The following is a 26,987-nucleotide window of genomic DNA, read 5'->3' as shown; positions in this document are numbered from 1 at the left end:
GTGAGCGTGAATAGGGAGCGAGAGGAGCGTCCTCTGATGGTTGAGAGAGTACCCACGTAGCTAGTTGAGGTGTGGTGAGCTAAAGAGAGTGAGATGAAGTGCAGAAGAGAAGTGAAGAGAGAGAGAGGGGGGAAAAGGGATCAAAGAGCCGAAAGGTTTTTTGGAGGAAACTGCGCACCCACGCGCTAGAGTGAGTCACTTTCGAAAAGGGAAGGAAAGAGGTTCGTGCTGGACCTTCTTCTTCTTTCTTCTTCTCGTGACCTTCGCTCTCCTCTGACTTGTACTCGTGACTAGTTGCTCTCGCCTCTCGAGAGAAGAAGTAGTCTGTAATCTGAGAGTGAACTCGAGCTCTTCTTGTCTTCTCACTCGACGGCTCCTCCTCACCTTTGAGCATCTAATGTGTCAAGCCTCAGCGCTTCCGACTGGTCCGCTCGAGATCTGCTCGAACGAAGTAACGAGTGCCCTCATCGAAAAAGTCGAAATTCGACCAAGTTTGACCAAATCGACGCGTCGAATTCGGTAAGAAACGAGAAGGGCTCGGAAGTTCTGCAGACATAGACTGAGCGTCTATCGCGCAGAGAGAGACTACAAGTCTATGCAAAGTCGAGAGGAGAGAGAGCAAAGGGCGCGCACGGATTTCGCAAAGTAAAGAGACATCGACGAACGGCTCCCTGTCAAGCGCACGACGACGAGCGAAGCAATCGAGGAGGAAAGGACGGGATAATGTCGCTCAAAGGACGACCCTCAGCAAAAATGCGAGATTCCTGGGTCAAACTGGACCAAAATGGACCAAAGTGGGCCAAGTTGGCCCAATCTCGTTGAGAATTGATGAGGGTCAGGTCTCGACAGGCGCAAAACCAGCGTCTAGTGTCTACCTTGGACGAGAGAAGAGGGAGCAAGTCACGAGGACATGGAGATTCGAGAGGAGAGACGCGAATCTGCGAGGCGCGCGGATTTTGCAAGAAGTGAAAAGACAGCAACTTGTGTAGGAGGATTGGGAGAGGGCTGCCTACTGCCGGCGATAGCGCGAGAACGAATCAAGGCTAAGAGAGCTAGAGTCTTCTGCGGAAGAAGGAGACGAAGGAAGTGAACTCGAAGCTTTCGTCTCGACGCACGGACTCTCTTTTCTCGCAAACTCGTATTTGCCGACGATGGCATTGCGGGAACGACGAGAGAGTCTTTCTCTCAGCTGCATGAGATTCTAACAGGCTGAAGGGGGACGATCCAGAGAACAAAACATTCGTGCGAAAGTGAGCGCCCTCATCAAAATTCGGTAATTCTTACTGAAAGTCGGCGATTCGCGATGTAAATTGCCGCCAAATGTCGAGAATGTACGATTTTCGAAGAGGACGCGCAAAGCTCAAACCGTCGACAAAACTCCTCCGTTCATGCTTTCAAATCATCGCGCGAAGTCGAGCAGCACGAAACACGGGGTAACACTCTCTCACACTTGAGAACAGTCAGTAGGGAGCGAGTTGATCAGCGGAACAATTGGAAGAGGGTCTCGAGAAATAGTAAGAGACGCAGAGAAGGAACTCAGCTCGATCCACCGACTCGTTCTTGCTCACATTCGTCTCTACAGCTTCTTCCACTCCCTTTCCGCGACATCCTCCCAGCCGAGCTCAAGAGCTGCATTGGAAGCTGAGTCAGTCGTCTGCGAAGCGAGCGCCCTCTGCAAAAATGGGATAGAATCACTGAAAATCACTGAAAATCACCGCCAATTCACGACAATTTTCTCTGTTCCGCCATTTTCGAGGAGGGCACACAGCTTCACTCTCTCCGTCAGCATGGGGAGTCAGCTCTGAAAGCTTTGTCCTCGAGCACAGTTGGAGAATGACTGCGACTTGTCGCTCGAACGTTTGTCGTGAAGGAAAGGGGGCGAGAGAATTCGGGAAGTTTTCACCTCGAGAGGAAGGAGTTCGTAGAGACGACACATCTTACTAGGATGTATCTCTCCTCAACGATCCGATCGAGAGAAGAGGCGAGATTTGATGGAACGACTAATGACATTATTTGCAGAACTTGAAAGCTGAGAACTGATTCCGGTAACTCCAGAGCCCTAGTCCACGACTTTCCCAACGATATTGTAACGCTGTCGACATGGAAAGTTACAGAATTTGTCAGTTTGCCGCAGACAATCTCTCCAGAACTGGATTCCCACGCCGACCTTTGCGAAATATTTCTCCCAATCATCCAACACTTTCAACTCCTCGTCTGTTAGTGAGGAGTAGTCGGAATCGGCATCTTCTGCTTTCAACGATGATTTACCGAGAGCTCTGACGGCGGGACAAGCGACCAAAGTCAGCTATCTCTCACGAAAGGAGCGAGAAAGAGGCGACTCACTTTGAAGCATCTTTACCGGTAAAGACATTGTATCCACATCCAGGTCCATACATATCTCTCTTCGCTGACACTGTACACGCATAGAAGGAGGTGAATCAGTTATCGGCGAAGTGGAGTAAGCGGGGGGGAAGAGTCGAGAGAGAGGAGAGAGACTGACCATCATAGATCTTTCCCTTGATCGCGACGTATATCGGAGTCGATTCATCCGATCCATTGTACTTGGCCAACTCGGCTTTCGTGAACGGAGTGTCTTTGGGAGGATCAAGTTGGGCTTCGTCAGGTTTCGAGACGAGAGTATCGGCAGTCTTGACCGCGGCATCGGCGAGCGTGGCTTTGGCTGCCTCCATATTGTCTGTTGTGTAGGCTGAAGGGTCGAGTGGGAATCGATGATGGAGAAAGTAGAAGAACAGGCCGGAGAGGATCTGACGGCAAGAGATCGGACGTCAGCCTCTCCGAATCTACTTCTGAGTACGCGGTTGGGACTCACAGCTAGTTGTACACAGACGAAGATCCAGTGCTCTTTTGCGTAAGCATCGACGACGTCTCGGTAGAATGCGATTGTTTCAACAAATGACTTCATCTGTTACCAAGCCGATCCCCTCTTCAGCCTCGCGACTTGCAATGGAGAGGTTCAGAGAGAATCGACTGACCGGCACGAACAAAGGGAAGGTGGAGGAGAGAGGAAGAGAGGACGAACCTTTCTCTCTCCATCAACCAACTTTTGCCGACTTCATCTTGCCAAACGCTCTCTTGGACCGAGTTCAGACCATTCAAGACCGCTGAGAACCCCGACATCAACATAGGAGCGCGAGGGAAGGAGCAATCGCAGCCCGCTCGCTCCCCCTTCTCTCGGCAATCCCTCGATCTCATGACCCTCGACTGTCAGCTCGACTCGCAAGGAAACCCCAAGAAGGAGAAGGAACAGAAGAATGCTCGATACGTAGGATGTAGGGAACAGATGGAGATCAAGAGGGTGAAACAGATCGAGACGAACTCTCCTGACCCTTGGCTATCGAGAAAGGTACGCGTTCCCTGTACTTATCGCCTGGAAGTAGAGCTGATCAGTTGCTAGGGTCCCGGTACAGCTAGCGGTGGGTCTCGCGGTAGGGATGTTTGGTTACAGTTATTACGTTTTCGTCGTGAGATTGTGCATTCCCATGATTCGGATGGAACGGGATCGACTAGGCGCAAGGGCACAAGGTCGTGAGTAATCACTCTGCTACTCGAGCTCTACGAAAGCTGACGAGAAGTTGTTGTGAGAGAACAATGCAGTCGTCTATCTGGTGATTTGCCATTTTCTTTTCGTTCACTTCTGTTGGAGTTACTACATGGCAATCACGACTTCTCCTGGATACGCTCGAGATGTAAGACTTACTGGACCCCCCTTCTCGACCTTCTACTGAGCTCAAACTGACTGGATTCGATGCTCTTCGCAGTATGTTCCGAAAACTGATCCACCTTCAGAAGAAGCCGAGTACATCACGGTAGCTGGTCAACGATTCGAGGATCAACCAATGTCTCCAAAGATGCTGCGGCAGTCTATGGACCGACCCTCCACGGATGTTCAAGGGGAGAAGAACGGTCAACTCGAAATGAGGGAAATTCGAGATGAGACCTCGACGGTATCAACTCGACAACCACTCAATCAACCGTCAACAGCAGCCGAAGAAGATGTGATTGCGGAGAATGCTCCGGCGGTAGGAGCACTCGGACCGAATATCGCAACAGCTCTCACCTCAGCCGTTTCTCCCCCGACTTCTCTTCCTGCTCACGCCGACGGTCGGCCTACCTCGATCCATGAATCAAGAGAAAGACATTCTTCGACAAGCGACACCTCCGGCACCGCCGTCTCTCTCCCTTCGACAACAATCCCTTCCGTTCCCGTTCCAGCTCACCTCTCGAAACCCGCTCCCACACTCTCGCCTCAATCTTCCCGCCCCTCGAGTTCTTCCTTCTTACATTTCCCCGAACCTCCCGAAGATTACGAACCCGCCTCACGACTCAAAGTCGAACGAATCCCACCGTTTACGCCAGTGCTCAAATTACAGTATAGGTACGATCCGAGGGAAGGGATCGTGAGACCTTTCAGAAGTCACAGATGTAGACATTGTGCCGCGATCGTTCTGAGTGAGTCGATTCATCTTCTTTCGAGGTTGAGTTTTCGATAGAGGAACTGATTTGGAGTTCGAGTTCTTCGCTAGAAATGGATCATCATTGTCCGTGGGTCGGATCTTGCGTAGGAGCCCGGAACTACAAGTACTGTCCGTTGTCTCCTTCGTTTCATTACGCGATCCATTCTGACTCGTAGTCCTTTCGAAACAGTCTATCATTCTCTCCAATCCTCGACCTTCTACCTCCTCTTCCTCTTCCTCTCCCTCCTCATCGCTCAAACCCTTCCCCTCTCCTCCTTCACCCCTTCACAACGTCCCTACCCCGGAGTAGACGGCCATCAAATCGCGATCATTGCGCTCTCGTTCCTCTTCTTGATATTTACGGGGAGTCTGTTCGCGGCACATACGAGGTTGATCTTGAGGAATATGACGACGATCGAGGAGATTGGAGTGAATCGGATGAGACAGAAGGAGAGGAACGCGTTGCAGAGTGTTTATGGGTTTTGGAATTTTAGGTAAGACGATCCTCTCTCTCTCTTTCTCAGTTGCCGGTCTCTCTCTCGCCCAGATCAAAGATGGAGAGCTGATGGTGCATCGTGTGAGGTCTACAGAGCTAAAAGGGAGACGAGGGAAGCATGGGTCCGGAGATGGGGGAGATTGGGGAAAGAAGGAAATTTGTGGTGGTTAGGATCGAATCGGAAGAATTGGGAGATGGTGATGGGCCAACATAAACTCGGGTGGATCTGTACGTCTCCTTCCCTCCCCTCTCACTCGCTCTCCTCCGGCGCGCGCGCGATTTCTTCGAGAGAAACCTGACGAGTTTTGTGAGATGGGATGGTGATTAGTTCCTATACCGGCGAAACCGACACATGACGATGGACTGCACTATGTCCCGAATCCGAGGTTCGATAAAGATGGAGTTTGGAGACCTAGGAAGGATTGGCCCGTCGAGTTGAGGGAGTTGGGATTGAAGGAGAAGAAATCTTGAGCCGAGTCAGTTGTCCAGGCTTCGGATGCGTAACATTCGCTCGTGCGCTGCTGGAAGACGGGTTGCAGGCAGTCAAGACGGGGAGAAGGTGTTGTAAGAATCACACTGCATCTACTAAATCTTGTAATTTTGCATTTCTTCGTTTTCCATCTTGAATTGCTGTCGACCTCGCTCTGCCAAAATACGCTGACCTAATACAGTATTGCGAACTCGTGCTTTGTCGATGTCTTGTAGACATTACAGCCTACGACCTTGCGAAACGACTTTGAATACGAAAACCTAATTCGTTGATAAGACTTGAAAAAATTGATTCCCCCTTGCTTTCGACCAATCTCACCAAATCAGCACACTCAGACTCGTCGACTTACTACTCGCTACCCCAGTCAAACAGTCTGACTCTAGTCGTATCGAGTCTCCCAAGCCGCCTCTTTGAATCAAGTTTGTAAGACGAAAAGGTACGTTCGCTCTCTCATTGCTCTTTCGGCACTCTCGCTTCCTGCACGACGTGGACGGAGTATCGACTACGCGTGTAAAGGTACATCATTCGACTCAGACTAGTGCGCGTAGGAGGAGAGGAGGAGAGAGGTGGCCACGGGTTAGAGTTGTCGGAGGTCAAACACGACCAAACGTCCTTGACTACAAACAGCTACGAGGATCCTGAACGCAGGAGCTACACAAACTAATCAACCTCTCTTACCTCGTTGCATCAACCGTAGTTCAGAGATCCCGATCACACTTCGAATAAACTCTCTTTCTCATCTTCCCCTTCTCTCCTCCCTCTCCGACCTCTCGCTCGTCCAGACCCGGCTGTCACAGTAATGGCACAAGAAGGCCAAGAAATAGATCTAGACTCGGTCATTGATCGTTTGTTGGAAGGTTAGTTTCCTTGCCTTTCTCATTCGTCTCTTTCTCATTCACTCGGTCAACACAAACGACTCGCGACTGTTCCGATACCGATTCGTCACCGGCAATGCATTCTCCGTCATCAACATTGTCGTCTCTTGTTGGTTCCGACGTCCCGGCGCGACAATAAGAGATCGACAATTTGCGATCTCGGCAGTGGAAACTCGTTTTGAACGAACGATCGAAGGGTCAAACACGGCGTCACGGAGCCCGAACAATCTCCATCAGTTGCGAGGACCAGCATACTGACTCATTCGCTCGTTTTCCCTCCTCACTCTCGCTCCACCTTTCGATCCGATCAAACTGCGCAAACCCTACAATCGACGCGACTACGACTACGACTTGAACAGTACGAGGTAACCGACCTGGAAAGCAAGTACAACTACATGAATCCGAGATTAAATTCCTCTGTACAAAAGCGCGAGAAATCTTTATCAACCAACCCATCCTCCTCGAATTAGAAGCTCCCATCAAGATCTGCGGTACATTTCTCTTCCTCTCTCTCTCTCATGCTCTCATCGAGCTGTCGACTCACTCTCGCGCTCGACGGCAGGTGATATCCACGGTCAATATTACGATTTACTCCGCCTGTTCGAATACGGAGGTTTCCCCCCTGAAGCCAACTACCTCTTCCTCGGTGACTATGTCGATCGAGGTAAACAATCGCTCGAAACCATCTGTCTCCTACTAGCGTACAAGATCAAGTACCCGGAAAACTTTTTCATTTTGAGAGGGAATCACGAGTGCGCGAGTATCAACAGGATTTACGGTTTCTACGACGAGTGTAAGTTCACTTCTCTACTCTTACTAGTACGTAACGAGTTACTGATTCCCGTAAGAAAACAGGCAAACGACGATACAACATTAAACTATGGAAAACTTTTACCGATTGTTTCAACTGTCTCCCGATCGCGGCCATCATCGACGAAAAGATTTTCACGATGCACGGAGGATTGTCGCCCGACCTACAAAGTATGGAACAAATTCGACGAGTGATGCGTCCGACAGACGTACCCGATACTGGACTCCTTTGCGACTTGCTTTGGTCGGATCCGGACAAGGATATTACCGGCTGGTCGGAGAACGATCGAGGAGTTTCGTTCACGTTCGGTCCCGACGTGGTTTCGAGATTCTTGCAAAAACACGATATGGATTTGATTTGTCGAGCTCATCAAGTCGTTGAAGATGGGTACGAGTTCTTCGCGAAACGACAGTTGGTCACTCTGTTCTCGGCTCCGTGAGTACTACACTCTCTCCCTCTCGACTACTCTGATGCGGAACTGACCTCGTATTTGCTCTACCTAGTAATTACTGTGGAGAATTCGACAATGCGGGAGCGATGATGAGTGTCGATGAAACCCTTCTCTGTTCTTTCCAAGTGAGTCGACCGACGAGTCAATTCAGTTGACGAAAAAAACTAAATTCTCCCGTTGTCGTTTCGCAGATTCTCAAACCGGCAGAAAAGAAAAAGACGTTCCAATACGGCGGAAGCGGTCAAGGTCGACCTGTCACACCTCCACGTAAAGCAAAGGGTGGAAAGGGAGGAAAGGGTTCATCGTAGATTAGACAAGGAGAAAGAAAAGAGGGAGGGTTTCTTTAGGATCGGGAAGAGTCGAGTCGGTCGAGGCGAGGCAGGAAAGAAGAAGAGGATGAACAGAAGAAGGAACGAGAACAAGCCGGTTCCATTTCCCCTCGTCATTATAACCCACTCGCTTCTCGAACCTCCTACTCTCGACTCGCTCTTCCTCTATCGCCTCGAATCGTCCATCCTCCTCCTTTTTTCGGTTTCTTTTCGTGTTTTGTGTCTTTTGTGTTCTTCCTTCCCTTCCTCCTCTCTTGTCTGTTTCCCCTCCTCTCTCCTCCACACTCTACACCTTCGATCATCGCAAACTCCATACATCCCCTTCTTCTTCCCTCCCTTTCTTTCAGCTCTCCCTCTGTTCGTATTCTCACCTCCTTTTCTCTCTCTCTCTCTCTCACCTCCCGGACTTACTCTTTCCCCCACTTTCAATCCCTCTTCTCCGGGCTTTTTCTTTTCACTTTTGTCTTTTGTTCGCCTCTCTCTACACACCCCTATTCCCGCGCGCGTGCTTCTTCTTCTCTCCTCCATACAACATTTCTCTCTCTTCTCTACTACTCTCTTCCGTCCGCTCCAAGAATCTCTCATGTAATTTTCCTTTTGCTCGTTCAAAGACACCAAAGCGAGGCTCTGCGAGAGCGCGTCTCTCCCTAGGAGCGGAAACATGTGAGAGGACGATGGGAACTAATCGATCGATTGCTGGCTGTTCAAGTACGACACGAGAGCAAAAAAAAGAAAGATAACGATACAAGAAAGCATGCAAAATAGCTGGACAAGGTCCGTATTCGGACAGATTCTAACCGAAGGGATTCCTGAACCCCGTTGAACCGATCGCCGGTCCTTCCTTGACGTGTTGCTTCTTGACGCCCGCGAAAGAAGACAATGGATCGATCGTTGAATTCCTCATTTCTCCTCCTCCAATTCCTTTTCCTCGGTTGAATTGTGCGAGAGGTCGAGGGAGCCCTGCCGACGAGGTCGAGGATGTAGGGAGTGGTAGAGGTGGAGTTCGTTTAACGTTCAAAGGCTTGATAGGTCCAGCTCCGTAACGAGAGTAATCTCCTTCTTCGTCGTCGAGGAGTTCGACCTGAGAAGATCGATCGTATCCTCCTCCTCCTCCTTGCGCGAGGTCGTATCGAGTTTCCCTCGAGTTTTGTTGTTGTTGCTCGGGTCCGCCGTAGTAAGAAGAAACGTCTCGACCGAACTGATTCGCCGCCATTGAAGGTCTCCTCGAATTGATTCCTCCTCCTCCGAAATCTTCAGAGTACGAAGAAGCGGCCGAATCCTCCTCCAATTCGTTCCCTCTCGGATCGTACTGCACCGCATGACCTCTTTCATCCTCCCTCGAAACGGCAGCGGCACTCTCCCAATTTGAGCGATCTTCGAAATCGATCGGTTCTCTCGCGGGTCGCAAAGGTTGACTCGGTATCCCCGATGCGACTCGTTGAAATGGTAGAGAGTCCTCCTCCTCGTGTCGTAGTTGGTCGAAGAATTGACGGTGATTCGAAGGGTTTTGAGCGGAAGGGTGAGGAGCGGATGGAACGCTGTGAGCGGAGGAATGAGACGCCAACGAAAGACGCGCCATCGCTTCGTGAGGGTAGACGTCTGATTGTCGGTGAGCGGTCGAATCGTATGAATGGACGGGAGGGTGAGCGGGACGAGGCGGACGAGCAGGGGAATTCGTTCCATTCGTGTTGCGGCTACGAACGCTCGAGCTCGAACGAGGAGCAGTCGGACGAACCGGAGAAGAGTCACGAGGACGAGGAGGTTGGTTTAGAGGTACAGAGGGTTGATCAGGAGTCTGAGGAACCGAAGAGGAAGAAGAGGGAGCAGGGATTTGATCCTTGTCGAAAACTGGAGCTTTGCAACCGGGTGTCAAAGTGAACGTCTTCATTCCGAGCGATTCGACGAATCCTTGTGGAACGATCGGGTTCGAAATGGGGGGTTGTTTCTTGGATCGTCCGTATCGCTTAAAAATCGAATTCGAACGTTTCGGACTCGGAGTTGGAGCGGCAGGAGTCGGAGTTTGTTGTCGAGAGGGAGTTGCGGTAGTTGCCTGCTTGATCGAGGGACTAGAGAGGGATGAAGGCTGAGGACTCTTCTTGCGAAGGAGATTGAGGTCGCCGGGAGAGAGAGGGGCGTCTCGAGCGGGAGAATCGGTTCGACGAGGTCGTTCGGGAGCGCGGAATCTATTCTGCAGGGTCGAAGGAGTTCGAGAGTGAGTCGAAGACGAGGCAACTCGAGTAGGTTCCGGGGGAGAGTCGTAGGATTTCGCTGAGGACGGTTGGTTAACGGGGAATTGTGAACTCGTCGGAGTGACGGGGTAAGATCCAGATTGAGCTGTTTCCGAAGAGGATCGAGGAGTATCTTCTGACTCTTGCTCGTCGAATCGTAGATCTTCTTCGAATCCGACTGAAGGAACTGACGAGCCGATCGAGTAACCTCTAACCCAACCCGTTTCTCGGTCGTCCGCTCCTCTTCCTCCTCCTCCGTAGAGACCGGTCTTGCCTCGTTCGTCCCAAGGTTCGATCGGTTGTGGGATCGACTGGAAAGGAGCGAGATCTTCTTGTCGATTCGAGCTGTAGTAAGATTGAGGAGGCTGATATTCTTCGTCTTCTGCTCCTCCTTCGTCGGCGTACAGTTCGGCATAGACGTCGAGTACGCTATCGATTCGAGAGGGTTCGGGTCGGAATGACATTCGAGTATCTCGAGGACCCCGAGTGTTGCGCTTTGATTTATTTCGAGGAATCGGAATTTCGTTCTGCTCGTTTGACGAGAGTAGTCAGCTCACTTGCTCGACTCTACGAAGACATAGGGAGAGCTACTCACCTTATCCCATCCCATGTCGTCTATTCTGATGTCTTTCCGTTCGAAAGGAGAAGATCCTTCGTACTGAACTGCTAAACCAATAGGTTGATCCCTTCCTCCCTTTCCTTTCAACGAAGGTCCTCCGTACTCTTGCAGACGAGCTTGCTTGAACGGATCAACGTGATCGAATTGAACGAGACCCGACATCGTTTACTTTTACTGAAAGGAGAGAAGTCGATGCGCCGCGAGGGAGAGTTCTAGGGGATGGGAGTCGAGGAGGGTGAGGAACTGATCGTTAAGAGCTTGGAAAGCAGTGGAAGCTTCGAGGGTTGACGCAAGGTTGCGAAGTCGGAAGAGAAAGTGCCGAGAGTGGTTCCGAGAAAGAGTAGTAACGAAACGAGCTGAACCTAGTCCCGTCCTTCAGTTCTTCAGGTGCTGACGAGCGTACCGACTCTCTAGTCGTCGAAAGCTAGGGAGTAGTCGAGAGTAGTGGTGATGTGGTGATGAAAGGGGAAGAGGCTGACTGATGGACTTGAGAGAGTGAATCCACGATTACGTGCGGATTTGATTGCCACATCGAGAGTATCATTACGGGATCCCTTCGTCTAGATTGTACCAAAGAAGTCGAGTTTGTTGTGTCGTCAAACAAAGATTTCGCCGACTTTGGAAGTTTTCTTCTGCAGAAATTGCTTCTTTCGGACCAACTACATTCTGTCTCGGAAAGCGTGACTAGACCGTCCGATAGCGTAGTATACGTGGCCGGGAGGAAGGTTATTTACAACTAGTAGAATTAGAAGAATGGAAGCGAGAGCGAGTCACAGAAACAGAATAGGTGAGGTGAAAACGACGATTACGGCGAAGAACGGGACAACTGTAGTATGTATATGTATAAGGTGAGGAATAGATAAAGTCGTGAAGGAACTAGACAGAGCCACGAGAGAGAGAAAGCGGACGTGATTAGATTTGCCTGCGAAAGTGGAAGAAAGTCTACAGTCAGTTTCTCCCTCGACTGCTGAAATCGTTTGCTTCCACTCACTGGGATTCATCCCATTCTTCCTCAGGAGGACCCCTCGAGATATCTACTTTACCCTTCTCGTTCATCGTAGCTCCTTCGGTCGAAACGTCCACTCCAGCCGATTTCGTATCGCCGACCTCCCTCTCGTAGAACCCACGACGATCTTGCGGGATCCAAACGGTCGGATAATCTTCGTACGACGCCGGATGGTCGAACGCGTGTCGATCGAGGTGTTCTTCCCCGGGGAGAGTTCCACCAGGAGAAGAATTCGCGGTTTGATGTTGATGGTGGTTGTTCTCGCCGCGTTGTTTGTCGTGGAGAGCTTGTTGTTCTTCCATCGAAACTCGAGTAGGAGGGAAAGTCGATTCGTGCTTTTCTCCACGTTCGTGAGTGTCGGCAGTGTTGACTTGTCGAAGGTTACTGTTAGGCGAACCGTGTTGTTGAGTCGAGTTCGAACCGCCGTTCATCGAAGCGTTCCTTTCTTCGAGTCGAGCGTTCATTGAAAGAGGGAGGTTATCGACGAGAGGTTTGTACGATTTGAGCATGAGCAATTGGAAGAGAACCGTAATGACGATCAAAACGACCATGATCGCTCCTTGAGGAATCGCCGATTGGTTCCCGTTCGAATCTTGCGCGAGGAAGAACAATCCGGCGAGACAGATTTGTTCGATGTAGAGTCCGACAAAGATGTGGGTGAGCGCTTTCGGGTAGAATTTTCCTCCGGTTTCGTTCGCGGGAGGGTTGTCGATAACGAGGAGGAATAGATACTGCAACAACAAGCCGATCAGATCACGCAGCCAAGCGAGAGAAAGAAGGGAAGAGATGACTTACCTTGTAAACGAACCAGTACAGCGCGAATGCAACGAGAGCGAAACCGCAAATGAGGGGGGCGATAATCGAATAAGTCAACCCAATAACGGTCAACAAGGTCATACTCGGGAACAGAGTACCCCAAGCGACGGTCGCCATGTTGTACTTGACACCATAGATCGATCGAGGGGTCGAACCGAGAAGGACGAGTTTGACGTAGTAAAGGACGAGTCGAGCGATTTGAAGGAGCGCACCGGCGGCACCGGAAAGCGAAACCGTGACGAAGTAAGTGAGGAAGAAAGTCGAGGCGGCGGGGAGTTGAGTCGCGAGAAGAGTGACAGCACTTCCGGGGTTCTTTGCGATTTGAGGGATCGCCGAAACGAGACCCGAGGCGAGGGTAACGATTAAGAATCCGTGGATGACGAGGAAGAGGAAGTATCGAGTCATGAGCGACAACTCGATGCCGGAACGAAGGGGAATTCCCTCGAATCGAGCAAAGACTGAATTGACTCGAACAAGGATCAGTCGCCAAAACAAACGGGATTAAGATCACAAGCCGAGAGACTCACGTCGAAGAACGATCGGAAGGAGAATGAAGAGGACTGCGAGGGCGATAGGAGGAAGAGAACCTTGAATAATACCCTCGACAGCTGGAGAAAAACGAGACAATGGGTCAATTCTCTGACCATAGCAGAAGAGTTACGAGATCTGACTTACGGACGGGGAGTTGACATAGCCATTCCAACCAAGGTGCGACGAGACAGAGTTTGTTGACATTCGAGATCAAACCGACGAAAGCGACTGTTCGACGGAAAGAAAGCATCAGCGAAAGTATTTTGCTGAGCGATGAGATTCTTGACGAACCAGGGAAAGACCAAAGAATGATTAAACCGAGAGTTGCGGCCCAACTAGCGATATAACGACCTCGAGCTTCGTAAGGAGTGATTTTCAAGTTGTCCCAAACGACGTCCTCCTGATCGACTTCGAGGTAACGAGCCGACATCCTCAAAGGAGCGTGATGAGCGAGACATTGCGAGAACATGTGAGCGGCCATTTGAGTATGGAATTGAATGAACGCTCCCGATTGAGGCGAATATTCTTTATCTCCATGATCACCATTCATGATTTCCCTCTCACGATCGAGTTTTTCCGTCGTTTCCCTGATCTCTTCTCGTGCCCAATCGATCGTGTCGACTTTTTTGCCCCAGAGTCCGAGAGGTCCGAGTTTGTGAGTAGGTCGTTTCTTCGTTGGGACCCAACGAGCGATCTCTCCTCGTTCCGATTCGTGGTCGAGTTGAGGAGTTTCCTTCTTCTTCTTCTCGTTCTTTGCGATCGCTTTCGTAGCGAGTTTCAAAAGTTTCGTTTCAGCACATTCGAGCTTCTTGCAAGCTTTCAATCGACGGTCGTAGAGATCGGGTAACTCTTTCAAGTCGCTGCGCACGACACGAAAGAGTGTCAGTCTCTGATACACGGGCCACCGAGAGAATGGTTTGTAAATTTACCGAGCGAACCAAATCCTCTTTGCTCCTCCCGGCAAAACTTCGCAAAATTTGTGCATCTGAGCCTTGTTGAGGTATTCCTTCGGTACTCCCGTGACGAGTACAGTCTTCGACATTGCGAGGGAAGCGTGTTCTTTCGAAGTGAGGAAATCTTGACGAAGGACGATGAAAGTCGAGTATTCTCGTCGAATGAGGTAGAAAACCCAGACTAGCCAGTTCGAAACCTTTCAGCTTCGGATTGACTGAGGCTGAGAGACGTAGAGGAGAGACTGACAGGTGAGAATCCAGCAGAGAATCAAGTGAGCGGCGTAACGAGGTTGCGCTGATAATCCAACGTTTCCGAAGGTGAATCGGTTAATTCCGGTGTTTGTACCCCTCGAGTTCGCGGCATCGACGGGGAGGAGGATAATCCAAGTGACTGCCATACTGTACGCGTTCCGCAAGATTCAGTCGATCGGGCTCATGGAGCAACGAAAGAGAGGAAAACGTACAAGGGAGCGAAAATCTCCATCATGAGGAACAAGAATCGAACGAATACGTATGCATCGAGACCGTTCTTCTGGATGAGTTGTTTCGCATCGGCTCGTATAACGTGTGGTATCCAACCTAGGAAACTGTGAGGGAGGGGATCGACTCGTTTTCTACGTTGCGAGAGAAACGAAAGAGTCAGTTCTTCTCTCTCTGATTGTATACGTTCGCAGCGTTCGTATGGTTTGTTCCTCTGTGAGAAGTCGGAAGAATAGAGTAGCGGAATAGGGGAGCTTACCTGGGGGGAACGAGGTAAGATCGAGGGTTATAAACTTGTCGGAACCTATTCTTCAATACGAGGAAAGCTGCCAACTATACTCCAGTTGAATCGTCGAGAATGAATGAGAAGATTAAGCGGGGTAAAAAGAGAGAGAGGAGTAGGGAGAGGAAATTGACCGTTAGCTCCAGAAACTCTATCGACTTACGAACTCAAGGGAAAGGGAAGAGGGGAACGTACTTCTGCACCAGCAATGATCAAACCAGTAACCAAGGCCGTGATAAAGGTCTCTGTCTATTGAGGGAGAGGGAGAGGGAGAGGGGGTTCAATGAGAAAGCGATGAGATCAGTCTCGATCATCAAACACGAATCGCGTCCTTCGATTGGACGAGGAGGCTAGCTACTTACCGATGCTGCAGCTATATACAGTACGAATAGAGCAGGGTGTCAGTCGAGGGAGCGCGAAGTGAGATAGAGCGTGAAATGAGGCTTGAGAACAGAGGGGAGAGAAAGGAAAGGGAACTAACTGCTCTGACCATTGAGATCACCTGCTGAAGCCATCTTGTCGTAGTGAGTGGCGACTGGTTACTCCCTCCGCTGTGTGCTGGTAGTCGAGAATGAGGTCGATGGGAAAGAAGTTCGTTCAAAAAAACAGAGGAACTCGTCCGTTACGTTTCACTTTCGCGACTGCGCAATAACCCGATTCGAATTTCGTACATCATCGACGTTCGAGAACGAATTGGGGCGATCTTGGCTTTCGTAGATTGGAGCCCGTGCGAGATTGCTCTCTGACGTTACTGTACGACGATTCGCATTCCGCTCGAGATCTCCAGCTAGGATCGCCTCTCCTCTGCAGCCCACCAGTAGAACGCGCTTGATCAGAGTTCCATTACATCTCCATCTCCTCGTCGTCCTCTGCGAAAGGATCAATCTCCGGGAAATCTCCTATCGTGACCTTGTCGGGTCTAACGAAACTCGCTCTCATCGGTAACGTCTCAAAGTAAACCTTACCATCCACCCTATGCTCGATCAGAGAGAGGAGTCAGCTCAGCGCACCGAGAACACAATCGACGAGAGAGAGTAATAACTCACGTTCCATTCCCTTTCCCAACCGGTTCATCCCATTCGACTCCAACCCATACACTCTCATCTTTCGCACCAAACTCTGTCGGTCCAACGAATCTGACGGTACCCCTTCGAGATAGTTCAGGGGAAAGAGCAACTTCACATCGAGCTCCGACGACAAGATCTTTCGGTACCTCAGTCTCCATCGAATGAGAGGAGGATGCGGAAGCGGAAGTAGGAGCGAAACGACCGAGTTGATGTCGCATTTTGTAGGCGAGTACCGTGTCTGCGCGAGAGCAGAGGGAGGTTGAGTGTTTTCGTCGTGAACGATCGCGCAAAAGCGGGGTTTGAGAGAGGAGAGAGCTTACCGTTCCTCGCTTCGTATTCTTCTTTCGTCAATTCAAACTTCTCGACCCTTGAATCGTCAGAGTATTGACCTGCTAACGCACGAGCGTTCGGATCCGAAGATTCTACCTGTCGCACTTTACCCTGTCAATACTATATCCTGCTCGTTCGGTGCTCGTTTGGGAGAAGATTCTGGACTCACTCTGATGGTCATCCATTCCCTGACTCCGTAGCTGTCTAGCGTCCGTTGATCGTCATCGAGTTGAGCCAATAATTCTCCCAAACTGCTCGACCCTGCTCCTGAATGACCTGCTCCATCGCTTGTTCTCCGTAGGCTGAGTTGCTGTGAGTCGTAAGGGATCCCGGTGACTGGTTCTAGCTTGGACTATCACGAGGAGCGAGAGAGGTCAGTGAGTACAATGATCAAACATGAACAGAAGATGAACGAACCTTGAGTTGAGAGATTGTGATATCGCTTCCTATCCGTCGTTCAGAGTGTGTATCCGATGAAGAGATCCACAAGTTTAAGTACGACATCCTTAATGAGTTGGTTGAGTGAGCGAAAGAGTCAAACTCCGATGAACGACTTCGGCGAATCCTTTCCTCCACTTCTTCACTCTTCTCACGACTAATCGCCCACACACCGACATATAGTCGATCTGAAGCAATGCCTTCAGTCTTCAAGATTGATCCGCCTCCAGCAAGTCCACTAGGAGACACCGTTCCTTCCCTTACTCCTCACGCCGTTTCAGTTTCGCTCCCGACTTGGCAAGACGTCGTAGACTACGAGGAAGGAGAACAGAGGATTAAAAATGCGATGACTTCGGGTTATCCGAGGTTCTTCATTCATCATCAAATTCAGAAAGTGAGCTCTCTTCCCTCTCTCTCCTTCCGCCGAGGATCCCTCTCGACTGACTGTCACTCGCTTCATGCTGTGACTAGCTCGCCGATCTAGCGACGGCGAAGTTCGGAAACGAGAACGAAACCTGTATCCTGCTTCACTCAGCTCGCAGCGCCCAAAGATGTTGCGATTTCCTTTCTTCCCGATCTCCTCCTATCCCTTCTCGTTCCGTCTCCTGGGCCGTCAAATCTTCTACCACCCCTTCTCCCTCCTTTTCGAACGACGACCCGGAAGCAGCACTCCGAAATCGAACCGTTTCAGTGTATCCTTGTTTCTTCGATAAGAAAGATTTCGCGTTCGCGAAACAGTTTTGGCAACATACTGGAGAAGGGATTCAGAGTCGAGTTGGAGAGAGATGTTTGATTTTATTAGGGGAAGCCGAGGAAACTCAGGTGGATGGGAAAGGGGAATCGAAACAACCTAAACCGAGAATCTCTTCCTCGACGACGACAACTCCGGAAGAATCGAACGGAAATGGAGGGGTCGAATCGATCCTCAAGACGAACAATGGAGGAGGAGGTAGATATGGAGTTTCGAAAGGAAGTCGGTATCAAGTTGCGAAAGGGAGTGCGACACCTCCTTTGGCAGGGATCGTACCTCCCGCCGCGAAAGGAGGACGTTATTCAACGAGTAAATTCTCCCGAACGACCTCGACTCTCGGTCAGAACGGAGACGACTCTGCAAGTGGTAGTGAACCTTCATCCCTCAGCAACTCGGTCGAAGGATTACCTCCTCCGATTCTCGAAAATGGAACTCTCTCGATCGATCAGGACGAAGATGTCCTCGCTCGATACGTTGAAGAACGGTACGGACGAAACTTGGATTTGTCTCTCGCACCACTCGCGAAACTCGCCATGAGGAGAAGAATCGCCGGAGTACTGGCGGAACAACCAGGGGAAGCGATCGCGGTCGAAGATATTCAGAACGCTCAAGGGGCGGAAAGTACTCGAGGTGTACAAGGGTTGACGGAAGATGATGTGTGGTTGTACTCGTGTGGGATGAATGCGATCTTCCATGCTCATCAACTCGTGATGAAAACGAGAGAGTCGGAAGGAAAACCAGTTGGGAAGAGTGTTTGCTTCGGGTGAGTTTGGACGCCTTTGATCTCTCCCACATCGTAGAGGCTGACACTGTGTCTTCATAGATTTCCATACACCGACACGCTCAAGATCCTCGAGAAATGGGGACCAGGAGCTCATTTCCTCGGAAACGGTCTCATTTCCGATCTCGACGAACTTCGACATCTCCTCGAAACCTCCGAAACCCCAATCCTCTCCCTCTTCTGTGAATTCCCTTCAAACCCACTCCTTCGATCTCCCCCTCTCGCCGAACTTCGAAAACTCGCAGATGAATTCGGATTCTTCATCGTTGTTGACGAGACGATTGCGGGATTCGTCAATGTCGAGACACTGCCGCCGGTCGATATCGTTGTTAGTAGTTTGACAAAGGTGTTCAGCGGTGATAGCAACGTGATGGGTGGAAGGTAAATTTCTCTCCCTCTACTTTTTGAGCGAATCTAACTGACCTTCGATCGACTGCTCAGCCTTGTCCTCAACCCTAAGAGACCCTTCTACCCCGCTCTCAAGGCCTGTCAGGAGGAAATCTACGAAGACACGTATTTCGACGAAGACGTGATCTACATGGAACGAAACTCTCGAGATTTCCAACTCCGCGTCACTACCGAAAACTCGAACGCCGAACTCCTCTGCGACTTCTTCCGATCTCGACGCCACCCTGGTCCATCCCCTCACGGGGTCGTCCTTCCTCCCGCCGCATCCGAACTCGATCAAACCTCGAAAGATCCCGAATCGGAATTCGTCGTGAAAGAAGTTTATTACCCGAAATTCATGACTCCCGAACACTACCGCGCCTCTTTACGACCTCCTAACCCGGCAACGAATTTCGCCGGAGGAGGATATGGAGCCCTGTTCTCTTTGACGTTCACTTCGATTCTCGCTTCGAAAACTTTCTTCGACGCTCTACCTTGTTACAAAGGTCCTTCCCTAGGAACGAACTTTACGTTATCGTGTCCTTATACGATTTTGGCACATTATGGGGAACTCGATTGGGCGAAAGGGTGGGGAGTTGAGAAAGGGTTGATTAGGATCAGTGTAGGGTTGGAGGAACCGGAATTGTTGATGGAGTGGGCGAGGATGGCATTGGGAAAGGCAGAGGAGGCCGTAAGGCTGGCGAAGGGGAGAGGGGAGACGTATGAATAGAGGAACAAGGGCAGTATCATATCTCGTATTTGGAAAAACAAGCAGAAAAGAAAGAAAGACGGGCGATCCTCGCTCTTTTTCCACTTCACTGGATCGTTCACCACTCTTCGGCAAACTTGTAGTGAGTCTATGTGGTGGTAAGCTTGGGCTTTCGCGATATCATTGACTCTTGAGCTCGAAACGACTCGCATTTCCTCGCAGAATTTCGGAATTTTCCGCTTGTTTGGCCCACAGCTGTCTCGTAGGTAGCCGGAACTGCAGAGAAGATACAGAACGAGCAGACGAGATCGAGCGTACGGAGATAGACCAAGTTCGACGAGATTCGATTTCTTTGACTTTCTGCGATTTATGCTCAATCGGTTCACTCGATTCTTTGCCAGACCCATCTCGTCCAGAACCTTTCACAGCACCTCCTTGACCTCTATGCCTCAACTCACACTCTCTCAATCGACTCCGGCCGGTCGAGCGGCTTCTCTCATCAATGAAGTTTACGGGCAGTTCGTTCCCGAATTGACCGTCTCCCAGGGCGACAAGGTACGCTAGAACTATCTCTCTAGCTCTCTACAGCACTCTAGGCTGACAGAACTCGAGACGGTGTAGCTCTCCCTCGAAACTTCTTCGGGACCCGTCTCTTCCCTCTCCGAGATCACTGCTGCACTCTTCGAAGCGGCAGGAAAGACGAATGATGGACTTGGAGCTTCGGAGGAACAGCGTACACAGGCTAAAGAGTGGTTGAACAAAGTCGAATCGGGGAAATTCGACTCAGCTGAAGATGTAAAGGTATGTCTGACCTGCACTGAGTGCGTCTGCAGATTGCGAGCTGATACGAGGAGTGCGACAGAGCATCAACGAACACCTCCTTCCGAAAACTTTCGTCGCTGGCGAGAGTTTGACCGCTGCTGATCTCGCAGTTTTCGCTGCTGTTCACCCTTACATCGTGTGTACTTACTTCTCCCTTGCTCTATACGACGCGAGCTGACTTCGAAGTCGATGCAGGCCAAGGCTTCCCACTCTGATCTCCTCTCTCACGCCGCCGTCACCCGACATTTTGATCACGTTCAAAACCTCCCTCTTGTCTCTACCGCACTCGCTCGATCATCCCTCTTCACCCCTTCTGCCGTCTCTATCAATGTCACCGATGTCCCCGCGGTCGAGATCAAACCCGACGTCAAAGTCAAGAAACCCAAAGCTGAAGGAGCCGCTGCTCCTGCTGAACAACCCAGTAAGAAGGCGAACAAGGAAGCCGTCGTAGGCGACAAGAAGAAGGCGGAACAACGATCAGAGAACGCGGAACAAGTCAAGGGATCAGAGAAGAAGCCCAAGGGGGAGAAGAAGGAAAAGGCTCCGAAAGAGAAGAAACCCGCACCTCCTGCTCCCGTTGTCGAAGCCCCTGCACCTTGGATGGTCGATTTACGAGTTGGAAAGATTATTGATGGTGCGTCTTCTCGTCTTTCGTCAACTCGCCTTGGGGACCGAGTTGATAGCGACAAATGTGACCACAGTCAAACTTCACCCTGATGCCGACTCGTTGTATGTCGAGACGATCGATATCGGAGAACCTGAACCGAGAACTGTCGTTTCAGGTCTCGTTAAATACATGACTCTCGATCAAAGTCAGTAGCTCTTTCTCCCGTGTCCGTGACTCCTGTTGTTCAGATGCTGATTCCTCTGTTTGGCAACACTCAGTGCGAGGATCTACCCTTATTACTGTCTGCAACCTCAAGCCTGTCGCCAGTGAGTCGTTTTCAAATTTCTCTCGAGCTCACCAGTAGCTAATTCTTGTTTTTTCGACTTCCTTCAGTGCGAGGTGTCAAATCCTTCGCCATGGTTCTCTGCGTGAGCCTTCCCTCCCGTCCTCTCTTTCTCTCTCCCTCAGTCCGCGTTTACTGACATTGCTCGCCTTTCCGTCCGTAGGCCACTTCCCCCGACGGTAAAGATTCCGGAGTTGAATTCGTCAACCCTCCTCCCGGTTCCGTCCCCGGAGATCGCGTATACTTCGAAGGGTTCGAAGACAAGACCGCACTCGAACTACTCAACCCGAAAAAGAAGATTTTCGAGACGGTTCAACCTGGATTCACGACGTTGGAGAACAAGGAGGCGGCTTGGGTAGACAAGGAAAGTGGGAAGGTTCATAAGATTGTGACGGAGAAGGGTGTTTGTGCCGCCGCGAACTTCGTTGGAGCGAGCTTGTCGTAGAGACGAGGGATAGAAAGTAATTTTAGTTTTCACTCCGTTCGACAGATTGCGAGAGCCTGTGTTTCGGACTCATGCTTCGCATCCTTGATCTCGAGCTCTCTTCCGATGAGCGACGAGGAGAAGGGGTTCTGCGGGTCCCAGAAATGCACACGACTGAAAAATTGCGAAAACGAAAAGTGTCCTTGAGAGAAGACAGCGAAAGACTACGAAGAGTGACGAAACGAGAGCGACTGTGCGTGATCGATGATGTCTGGAGGTAGGGAGAGAGAGAGAGCTTGTGTAGTGATATATAAAGGTAGGACGATAAGTCGAAAAACAGAAGGGAGTCAGGTCGTGAAAGAAGGGAGGGGTAGTCGATTATGAGGAAACTCGAAAGAAGCGAATGAAAGGCATGAGTTCGCTCATTTAGAGTGCGAAAGCGAAGGCGACGAGACCGGCGACGAGAGCTCCTCCTCCTCCGATCGCGAGTTGTCCAGCACCGTTTCCTGCGTTGCTCGGGGATTGAGATGCGGCGGCACCAGAAACTCCGGTCGAACCACTCGCTTGAGCAGAAGAACCTCGTGAGGCTCCAGTCGATGCGGCGGACGAGGCACCCGAAGTCGTCGAGGCTGACGAAGAGGCCGAAGACGAGGAAGTGGCCTGAGCGCGGAATGAAACGGTATCAGTTTTTCGAGCTCAAACGAGGCGAGCAATGAACGGGAGTGGAACTTACGAGAGCCGCAGCGGCAGTGTAGAGCTCGGACGATTGGTAGCTCATGCAGTTCGAGGAAGAAGGAGTGAAGGGAGTGTAAGGGATACTGAACGGAAAAAATGGGAAATCGTAAGTTTTGATCCGCTCGTTCGCAAGATTTCGATCAAACTCACGTGGAAATGACTCCGAGCGACTCAGGAGGTTGCGTGTACGTCGAAGTCGAGGTACGTAAGGAGACTCGCTTTCCAGTCTCTCAAATCCGAATCTGAATTCAGAAGAGGTTACAAGAGCATGCGATCTGACTTTCCTCATTCCTTCTTCTTCTTCTTTTTCAGAGAACAAGGAGGTGGCTTGGGTAGAGAAGGAGACGAGCAAGGTCCATAGGAGCGTTACCGAGAAGGGTGTTCGCGAGAATGTAGATTGAGAGATTTGCGAAAGAGTAAGGAAATGAAATTGAGCTGCTACCAAGTCGCTCTCAAATCTCGTTTCTGGAGAGCGAAAGAAAACTGAGGACATGACGACACTGAGACCAGTTTCACAGGCTAGATCCGTACAAGCTAATGGATGAAATGCTATGGAGACTACTATTTTTTCATCTTCCTCTTCTTTTTCGCACGACTGACTTCTTCCTCTTCCTCCTCTTCATCATCATCCTCTTCTTCCTCCTCCTCCTCCTTCTTCTTCGAAGCCCTCTTCTTCGCTTTAGGCCCTTCTCCGTCCTTGGCTTTCGCCCGCTTCGAACCCAAAGCCTCTCTTAACCCGTCGAACCTAGTGTTGTCTGCCTTTACATTCACCATCTTGTTCGTAACCTTGTCTCTGAGGTTCTTTCCGGTCATTCCTTTGACAGAATCGGCGAACGACAACGAAACCTCCTCGACGATTCGATCGTAGTCGAACACGGCTTGACTATCGAGACGATGAGCCTTGTACGCTTTAGCGAGACATGCGAGGAACAAGTCGTCATCCCATGCTGTTCACGAGAGCTCGAGATTAGCGAGGGAATCGAACGGAGCTTGAGAAAAGAAGAGAAACTCACGCAAAGTAGCGAATTGATCTTCTCTCTTCTTCATTCCGTATACTCTAGCCAAGTTGGCGTACCTCGGGTCCTCCTCCTTCTTGGTGAGCTGTATCTTGAGGCGGCTCGCGAGTTTCGTTCCCTCTAAATCGGCGAACGCATCGGGGTAGGAAACCTTCATCTCGTCGACGATGACATCCCACGAGAAAGGAGCCTTGATCGCGTCTGGAGTACGACGATTGCGGTCGAGGGAAGTTGCGAGACGAGAGAGGAAAAGGTCGTCCTTCCAAGCTGTTCTCGAGAAGCTCAACGTCAGCAAGGTGAGACGAATACGAACTGAAGAGGGAAACGTACGGAATGCCACGGCGGCTAGTACGGGGGAACGATACGCAGCTTTCGTGAGTGGTGGTAGTGTGTCTTCGAACTTGCCTCCTCGTTTGAATCGTCCGCGGAGTTTGTCATGAAGGGTATCGCCGCTCATTCCTCGAAAGAACTTGTACTTTTGGAGTTCGGAAACGACAGCGGACCAGTCGAAGGAGCGATTTTGCGCATCCTGTTTGCCGACTCGGTGCTTGTCGAGTGCGGCGGCGAGATCCCGATCGAGGTTGTCGAAGAGGTCGAAAGCTGTGAAAAAGATGGAAGGGATCAGTGAACGAAAAGAGAAGAGGAGGGTGAAGGACTCACGGAGGAATTCTCCACTTTCTTGGCCTAGATGACAATCGAATCGATCAGTTCGAATCCGCAGATGTAGTGGAGAAAGATCAAACGTACGTTTTTTCGACATTTTCAACCCAATGAAGACATAAGTATTCACAATTCGGCCAGAAGCGAGTTTATGATTCTTCTTCTTCACTATTGTTAGAAGCGAATGGATATCCGAGGAAGCGTGCAAGGGGAGTGTCAGTTCCGCTCGATCGGAGGCGAGAGGACACGGGAGAACTCACTCTTGAGGACACTTTTGATTCTCGCGAGAGCATTGCGTTCAGTCGAGGTAGGAGCTTTGCGTTGAAGACAAACTTTTGGAACAACCAAGGTTTGAGGATGATTAGCAAGTTGCCAAGGATAGAACTGGCTATCGAACTCACCAGCTTTGATCTCAGCCTCCAGATGCTCCTTCTTCGTTTCTCCTTTCCTCCTCGGTCTGAAGACACCGTAATCTCCCTGTCGACGCTTGATCGAGCCGATGATCTTTGCACCAATTGTTGCGAAGGAATCGTTGGGGGAAATTTTCAGTCGCGTGAGCAGATGATCGAAGGTCTCGCGACTCGCAGTTCTTCCTAAAGATCGAGAGATTTGGTCATGGAAGGTTCGAGCCTTGACGAGAATATCGTTTGGGTCGAAAGCGGGAGCAGCTGAGAATAATTCTCGTAGATCTTTCGTGTCTAAGTTCGCTTCAATGAGTTCTTCGACCGTTTCCAACGAAGGCGATTGATGAAACGCTTCGAACGCGACAACTTGATGCGAGACGAGGTACAGGAGTTCCGAACGTACTTCAGCCGAGAGAGTTTGGCCGATCAAGGTCGGGTGAGGTGAGGGACCGGCGATCGTAGGGATTTCGCCGAATGGGTTGGCCGCGACGAGGGAGTGTTCGCGATAGGTCGAGGAGTTCTTGACGATGCCGAGAACCCGTTGAGTCAATGCGGATTGAGCGAGTATTCCTCCGGGAGCGACATGATGAGTCTTGAAGAGAATGAGGAAGAGCGCTGTAAATTTTACAAGCGTGATCAGTACGGGACGACTCTCGGCGTAAGACAATTACATCGTGAACACAAACGCACCTCGGTTGATAGCTGTAGCAGCTCGAGCGATCGGAGTTGTCGGAGCGATACGAGAAGTAGGGACAGTTCCCTTCAAAAGGATGTGATTCGTTCTGAGGATTCCTCCTCCACAGCGTCCATCGATAGAGTCCTACCGTTCAGTTCGAGATGAGTCAGCGACGCCAAGAATGTCAATTTTGAAGCAGGTAGACTTACGATTAGTATGAAATCTTCCCCATCAAAGAATCCAAGCTTCTTTGCCGAATCAACGAATGAATGTTCCAAGTCGGAAGTGATACGCTCAGTAACCCATTTCCCATCTGAATCTCTCTCCGCGATTGACCCTTCTCCAGGTAACACACATTGAATCATCGCGATTGCTTTCGTTCGACCGATGAAGCTGTGATCGACTTGACGAATTCGAGCCGTTTCCGCGATCGGATCTTTCATCTGTCGCGCAAAGTTCTGATACACAGTTGTTCGGCGGAACAGATGTTCGGCGGATCTCTGGAAAGAGTTGTTGGGAGGGTTATTCTGAGGAGGAGGGAGGTTGGGATAAGGATGGGCGGCGGCATACTCCTCCTGCGTAATTGAGATCTGTGACTCAGAGTAGCTTGAGTATGAGCGGAAAGAGCAGCAAGAAAGTGGAAGAACTAACCTTGTTGATTGCCGACTTGATCAATTTGTCGGATCCTCCTTTCTTCTTCAATCGCTCTCTCACCTCTTTCTCCTTCTTCTCCTTCAATTCCCTCTCAGCACGCTGATTAACCGCTCTTTGTACCCTCCTCAACATCCTCTCTTGAATTTTCTGAACCGTCTCTTCCTTGAAGTCGAACCATTCGTCCTCCTCCTTAGACGATGTTCCGGCAAATTTCGCTTCATCCGCGGCTTCCTTCGCACACCAAAAGAGGGTAGCCAACTCCTCCGAATCTAGTCCACACTTCGCAGCCATCCCCTCCTTGGCGAAAACGTTCGCAATCTCGTGAAACGAATCGAGATTGATTCCAGCTTTTATCCTCCTATCGACTTCTTCGTCCCAGATTCGACAACGTACCGCGCCGTGAGTTGGGTGGGAGAGGAAGAGCGAAAGAGCATCGACGGAAACGATACCATTGTTGAAGCTTTCTTCGATCGAAAGTTTGACTCCTCCGTTCCCAGAACAACCGGGACATCGATACGTCGGTCTCGTTGCCGAGTCTTCATCCTCCTCCTCCTCCTCGACGGTCGCTTTCTTCGACTTCTTCCCCTTCGAAGTACTCTTCCCACCCGCAGCTTCTTTCCCATTTCCTCCTTTCAATCCTCCGACGCCCTTTCCCTTCTTCTTCGCCCCGACTCCGCTCGTTCGTTCGATTTCCTCCTCCTCCTCTTCGCTCTCCAAATCACTCCAGGTTTCCTCCTCGTTGAAGATATTCGCATCTACGTTCTTCGATGATTCTTCGAAACCGTCTTACACAGAAGAAGTCGAGCCTCGAGGATCTGCATCGTCTTCTTCTTCGTCGACATCGGAAAGAGGAGTAGGAGGAATGGGAGTTTTCGAAGTCGAAGCGATGGAAGAGGATTTTGGTTTGGAATTTGGAGGAGGAGGAGGACGAGCCGGAGGAGCCATTTGAACGTCTCCGTCATCATCGGAGAGTTCGATGTAGGAGGAGTTAGAGTTGGTGAGGAGAGAGGAGAGAGAATGGGAAGGATGAGAGGAGGAAGAGGAGGAGGTAGAAGATTTCGAGGAAGAAGGGTTTGAGTTTGATTTCTTAAATGATCGTGACAGAGTCGGAGCAGAGAGTATGGGATTATCTGATAATACAGGAAGGATTCGTTGGGTATCAGTAATCTTGTTGTAGCAGTCATTGAAGATTGGAGAAGAAGGGAGTGAAGAATCGAGAAGAGAAGAGAAGATTACTTACCTTGATTAATCGCTTTCTCTTTCCCCTTACGACTCATCTTCACTATCGAGAGCTAGAGAGGTGAAGAGAAGACGCGGAGAGAGCGAGGGAGGAGGGGAGT

General features: G+C 50.5%; 9 protein-coding genes across 9 annotated transcripts; 4 read left to right on the top strand and 5 right to left on the bottom strand.

Moving 5' to 3' along the window:
* Positions 1-2,059: 2,059 nt before the first annotated feature.
* On the bottom strand, positions 2,060-2,923 carry JCM6883_005792 (uncharacterized protein; the record flags this gene model as incomplete). Its single annotated transcript, XM_076634066.1, has 5 exons — positions 2,060-2,092; positions 2,168-2,276; positions 2,344-2,413; positions 2,501-2,765; positions 2,831-2,923. 5 exons carry the CDS (start codon positions 2,921-2,923, stop codon positions 2,060-2,062), a joined length of 570 nt encoding a protein of 189 aa, XP_076485990.1.
* A 288-nt stretch (positions 2,924-3,211) lies between these two features.
* JCM6883_005791 (uncharacterized protein) lies at positions 3,212-5,442 on the top strand (the record flags this gene model as incomplete). Its single annotated transcript, XM_076634065.1, has 8 exons — positions 3,212-3,364; positions 3,429-3,546; positions 3,616-3,707; positions 3,780-4,470; positions 4,545-4,604; positions 4,666-4,969; positions 5,066-5,199; positions 5,300-5,442. 8 exons carry the CDS (start codon positions 3,212-3,214, stop codon positions 5,440-5,442), a joined length of 1,695 nt encoding a protein of 564 aa, XP_076485989.1.
* An 818-nt stretch (positions 5,443-6,260) lies between these two features.
* GLC7 (type 1 serine/threonine-protein phosphatase catalytic subunit GLC7) lies at positions 6,261-7,906 on the top strand (the record flags this gene model as incomplete). The annotated part of the gene is made up of 6 exons (XM_076634064.1): positions 6,261-6,318; positions 6,696-6,827; positions 6,899-7,129; positions 7,192-7,582; positions 7,651-7,723; positions 7,790-7,906. 6 exons carry the CDS (start codon positions 6,261-6,263, stop codon positions 7,904-7,906), a joined length of 1,002 nt encoding a protein of 333 aa, XP_076485988.1.
* Positions 7,907-8,720: 814 nt separating this feature from the next.
* On the bottom strand, positions 8,721-10,936 carry JCM6883_005789 (uncharacterized protein; the record flags this gene model as incomplete). Its single annotated transcript, XM_076634063.1, has 2 exons — positions 8,721-10,682; positions 10,751-10,936. The coding sequence occupies 2 exons, from the start codon at positions 10,934-10,936 to the stop codon at positions 8,721-8,723; spliced, it is 2,148 nt and encodes a 715-aa protein (XP_076485987.1).
* A 750-nt stretch (positions 10,937-11,686) lies between these two features.
* JCM6883_005788 (uncharacterized protein) lies at positions 11,687-15,358 on the bottom strand (the record flags this gene model as incomplete). The annotated part of the gene is made up of 13 exons (XM_076634062.1): positions 11,687-11,696; positions 11,766-12,511; positions 12,576-13,054; positions 13,124-13,204; positions 13,272-13,355; positions 13,419-13,987; positions 14,057-14,261; positions 14,328-14,479; positions 14,545-14,694; positions 14,820-14,893; positions 15,039-15,092; positions 15,206-15,216; positions 15,325-15,358. 13 exons carry the CDS (start codon positions 15,356-15,358, stop codon positions 11,687-11,689), a joined length of 2,649 nt encoding a protein of 882 aa, XP_076485986.1.
* A 328-nt stretch (positions 15,359-15,686) lies between these two features.
* JCM6883_005787 (tubulin-folding cofactor B) lies at positions 15,687-16,744 on the bottom strand (the record flags this gene model as incomplete). Its single annotated transcript, XM_076634061.1, has 5 exons — positions 15,687-15,816; positions 15,890-16,148; positions 16,231-16,336; positions 16,410-16,592; positions 16,658-16,744. 5 exons carry the CDS (start codon positions 16,742-16,744, stop codon positions 15,687-15,689), a joined length of 765 nt encoding a protein of 254 aa, XP_076485985.1.
* A 130-nt stretch (positions 16,745-16,874) lies between these two features.
* Positions 16,875-19,327, top strand: STR2 (cystathionine gamma-synthase; the record flags this gene model as incomplete). The annotated part of the gene is made up of 4 exons (XM_076634060.1): positions 16,875-17,072; positions 17,150-18,192; positions 18,253-18,591; positions 18,652-19,327. The coding sequence occupies 4 exons, from the start codon at positions 16,875-16,877 to the stop codon at positions 19,325-19,327; spliced, it is 2,256 nt and encodes a 751-aa protein (XP_076485984.1).
* A 423-nt stretch (positions 19,328-19,750) lies between these two features.
* On the top strand, positions 19,751-21,523 carry ARC1 (Arc1p; the record flags this gene model as incomplete). Its single annotated transcript, XM_076634059.1, has 8 exons — positions 19,751-19,861; positions 19,928-20,107; positions 20,169-20,264; positions 20,324-20,762; positions 20,830-20,940; positions 21,014-21,061; positions 21,129-21,163; positions 21,242-21,523. The coding sequence occupies 8 exons, from the start codon at positions 19,751-19,753 to the stop codon at positions 21,521-21,523; spliced, it is 1,302 nt and encodes a 433-aa protein (XP_076485983.1).
* A 405-nt stretch (positions 21,524-21,928) lies between these two features.
* Positions 21,929-26,924, bottom strand: JCM6883_005784 (uncharacterized protein; the record flags this gene model as incomplete). The annotated part of the gene is made up of 15 exons (XM_076634058.1): positions 21,929-22,162; positions 22,236-22,320; positions 22,388-22,464; positions 22,838-23,184; positions 23,251-23,520; positions 23,584-23,853; positions 23,914-23,937; positions 24,001-24,081; positions 24,174-24,245; positions 24,315-24,932; positions 25,008-25,137; positions 25,203-25,583; positions 25,645-26,356; positions 26,438-26,777; positions 26,888-26,924. 15 exons carry the CDS (start codon positions 26,922-26,924, stop codon positions 21,929-21,931), a joined length of 3,678 nt encoding a protein of 1,225 aa, XP_076485982.1.
* Positions 26,925-26,987: the final 63 nt, after the last annotated feature.

This window comes from Sporobolomyces salmoneus (assembly GCF_050403485.1).
Source record: "Sporobolomyces salmoneus JCM6883 DNA, S_salmoneus_JCM6883_v1_ctg50, whole genome shotgun sequence".
Classification (NCBI taxonomy): Eukaryota; Fungi; Basidiomycota; class Microbotryomycetes; order Sporidiobolales; family Sporidiobolaceae; genus Sporobolomyces; species Sporobolomyces salmoneus.
The sequence above is the reverse complement of the archived record's forward strand: the minus strand, read 5'-3'. Positions and strand labels throughout refer to the sequence as shown.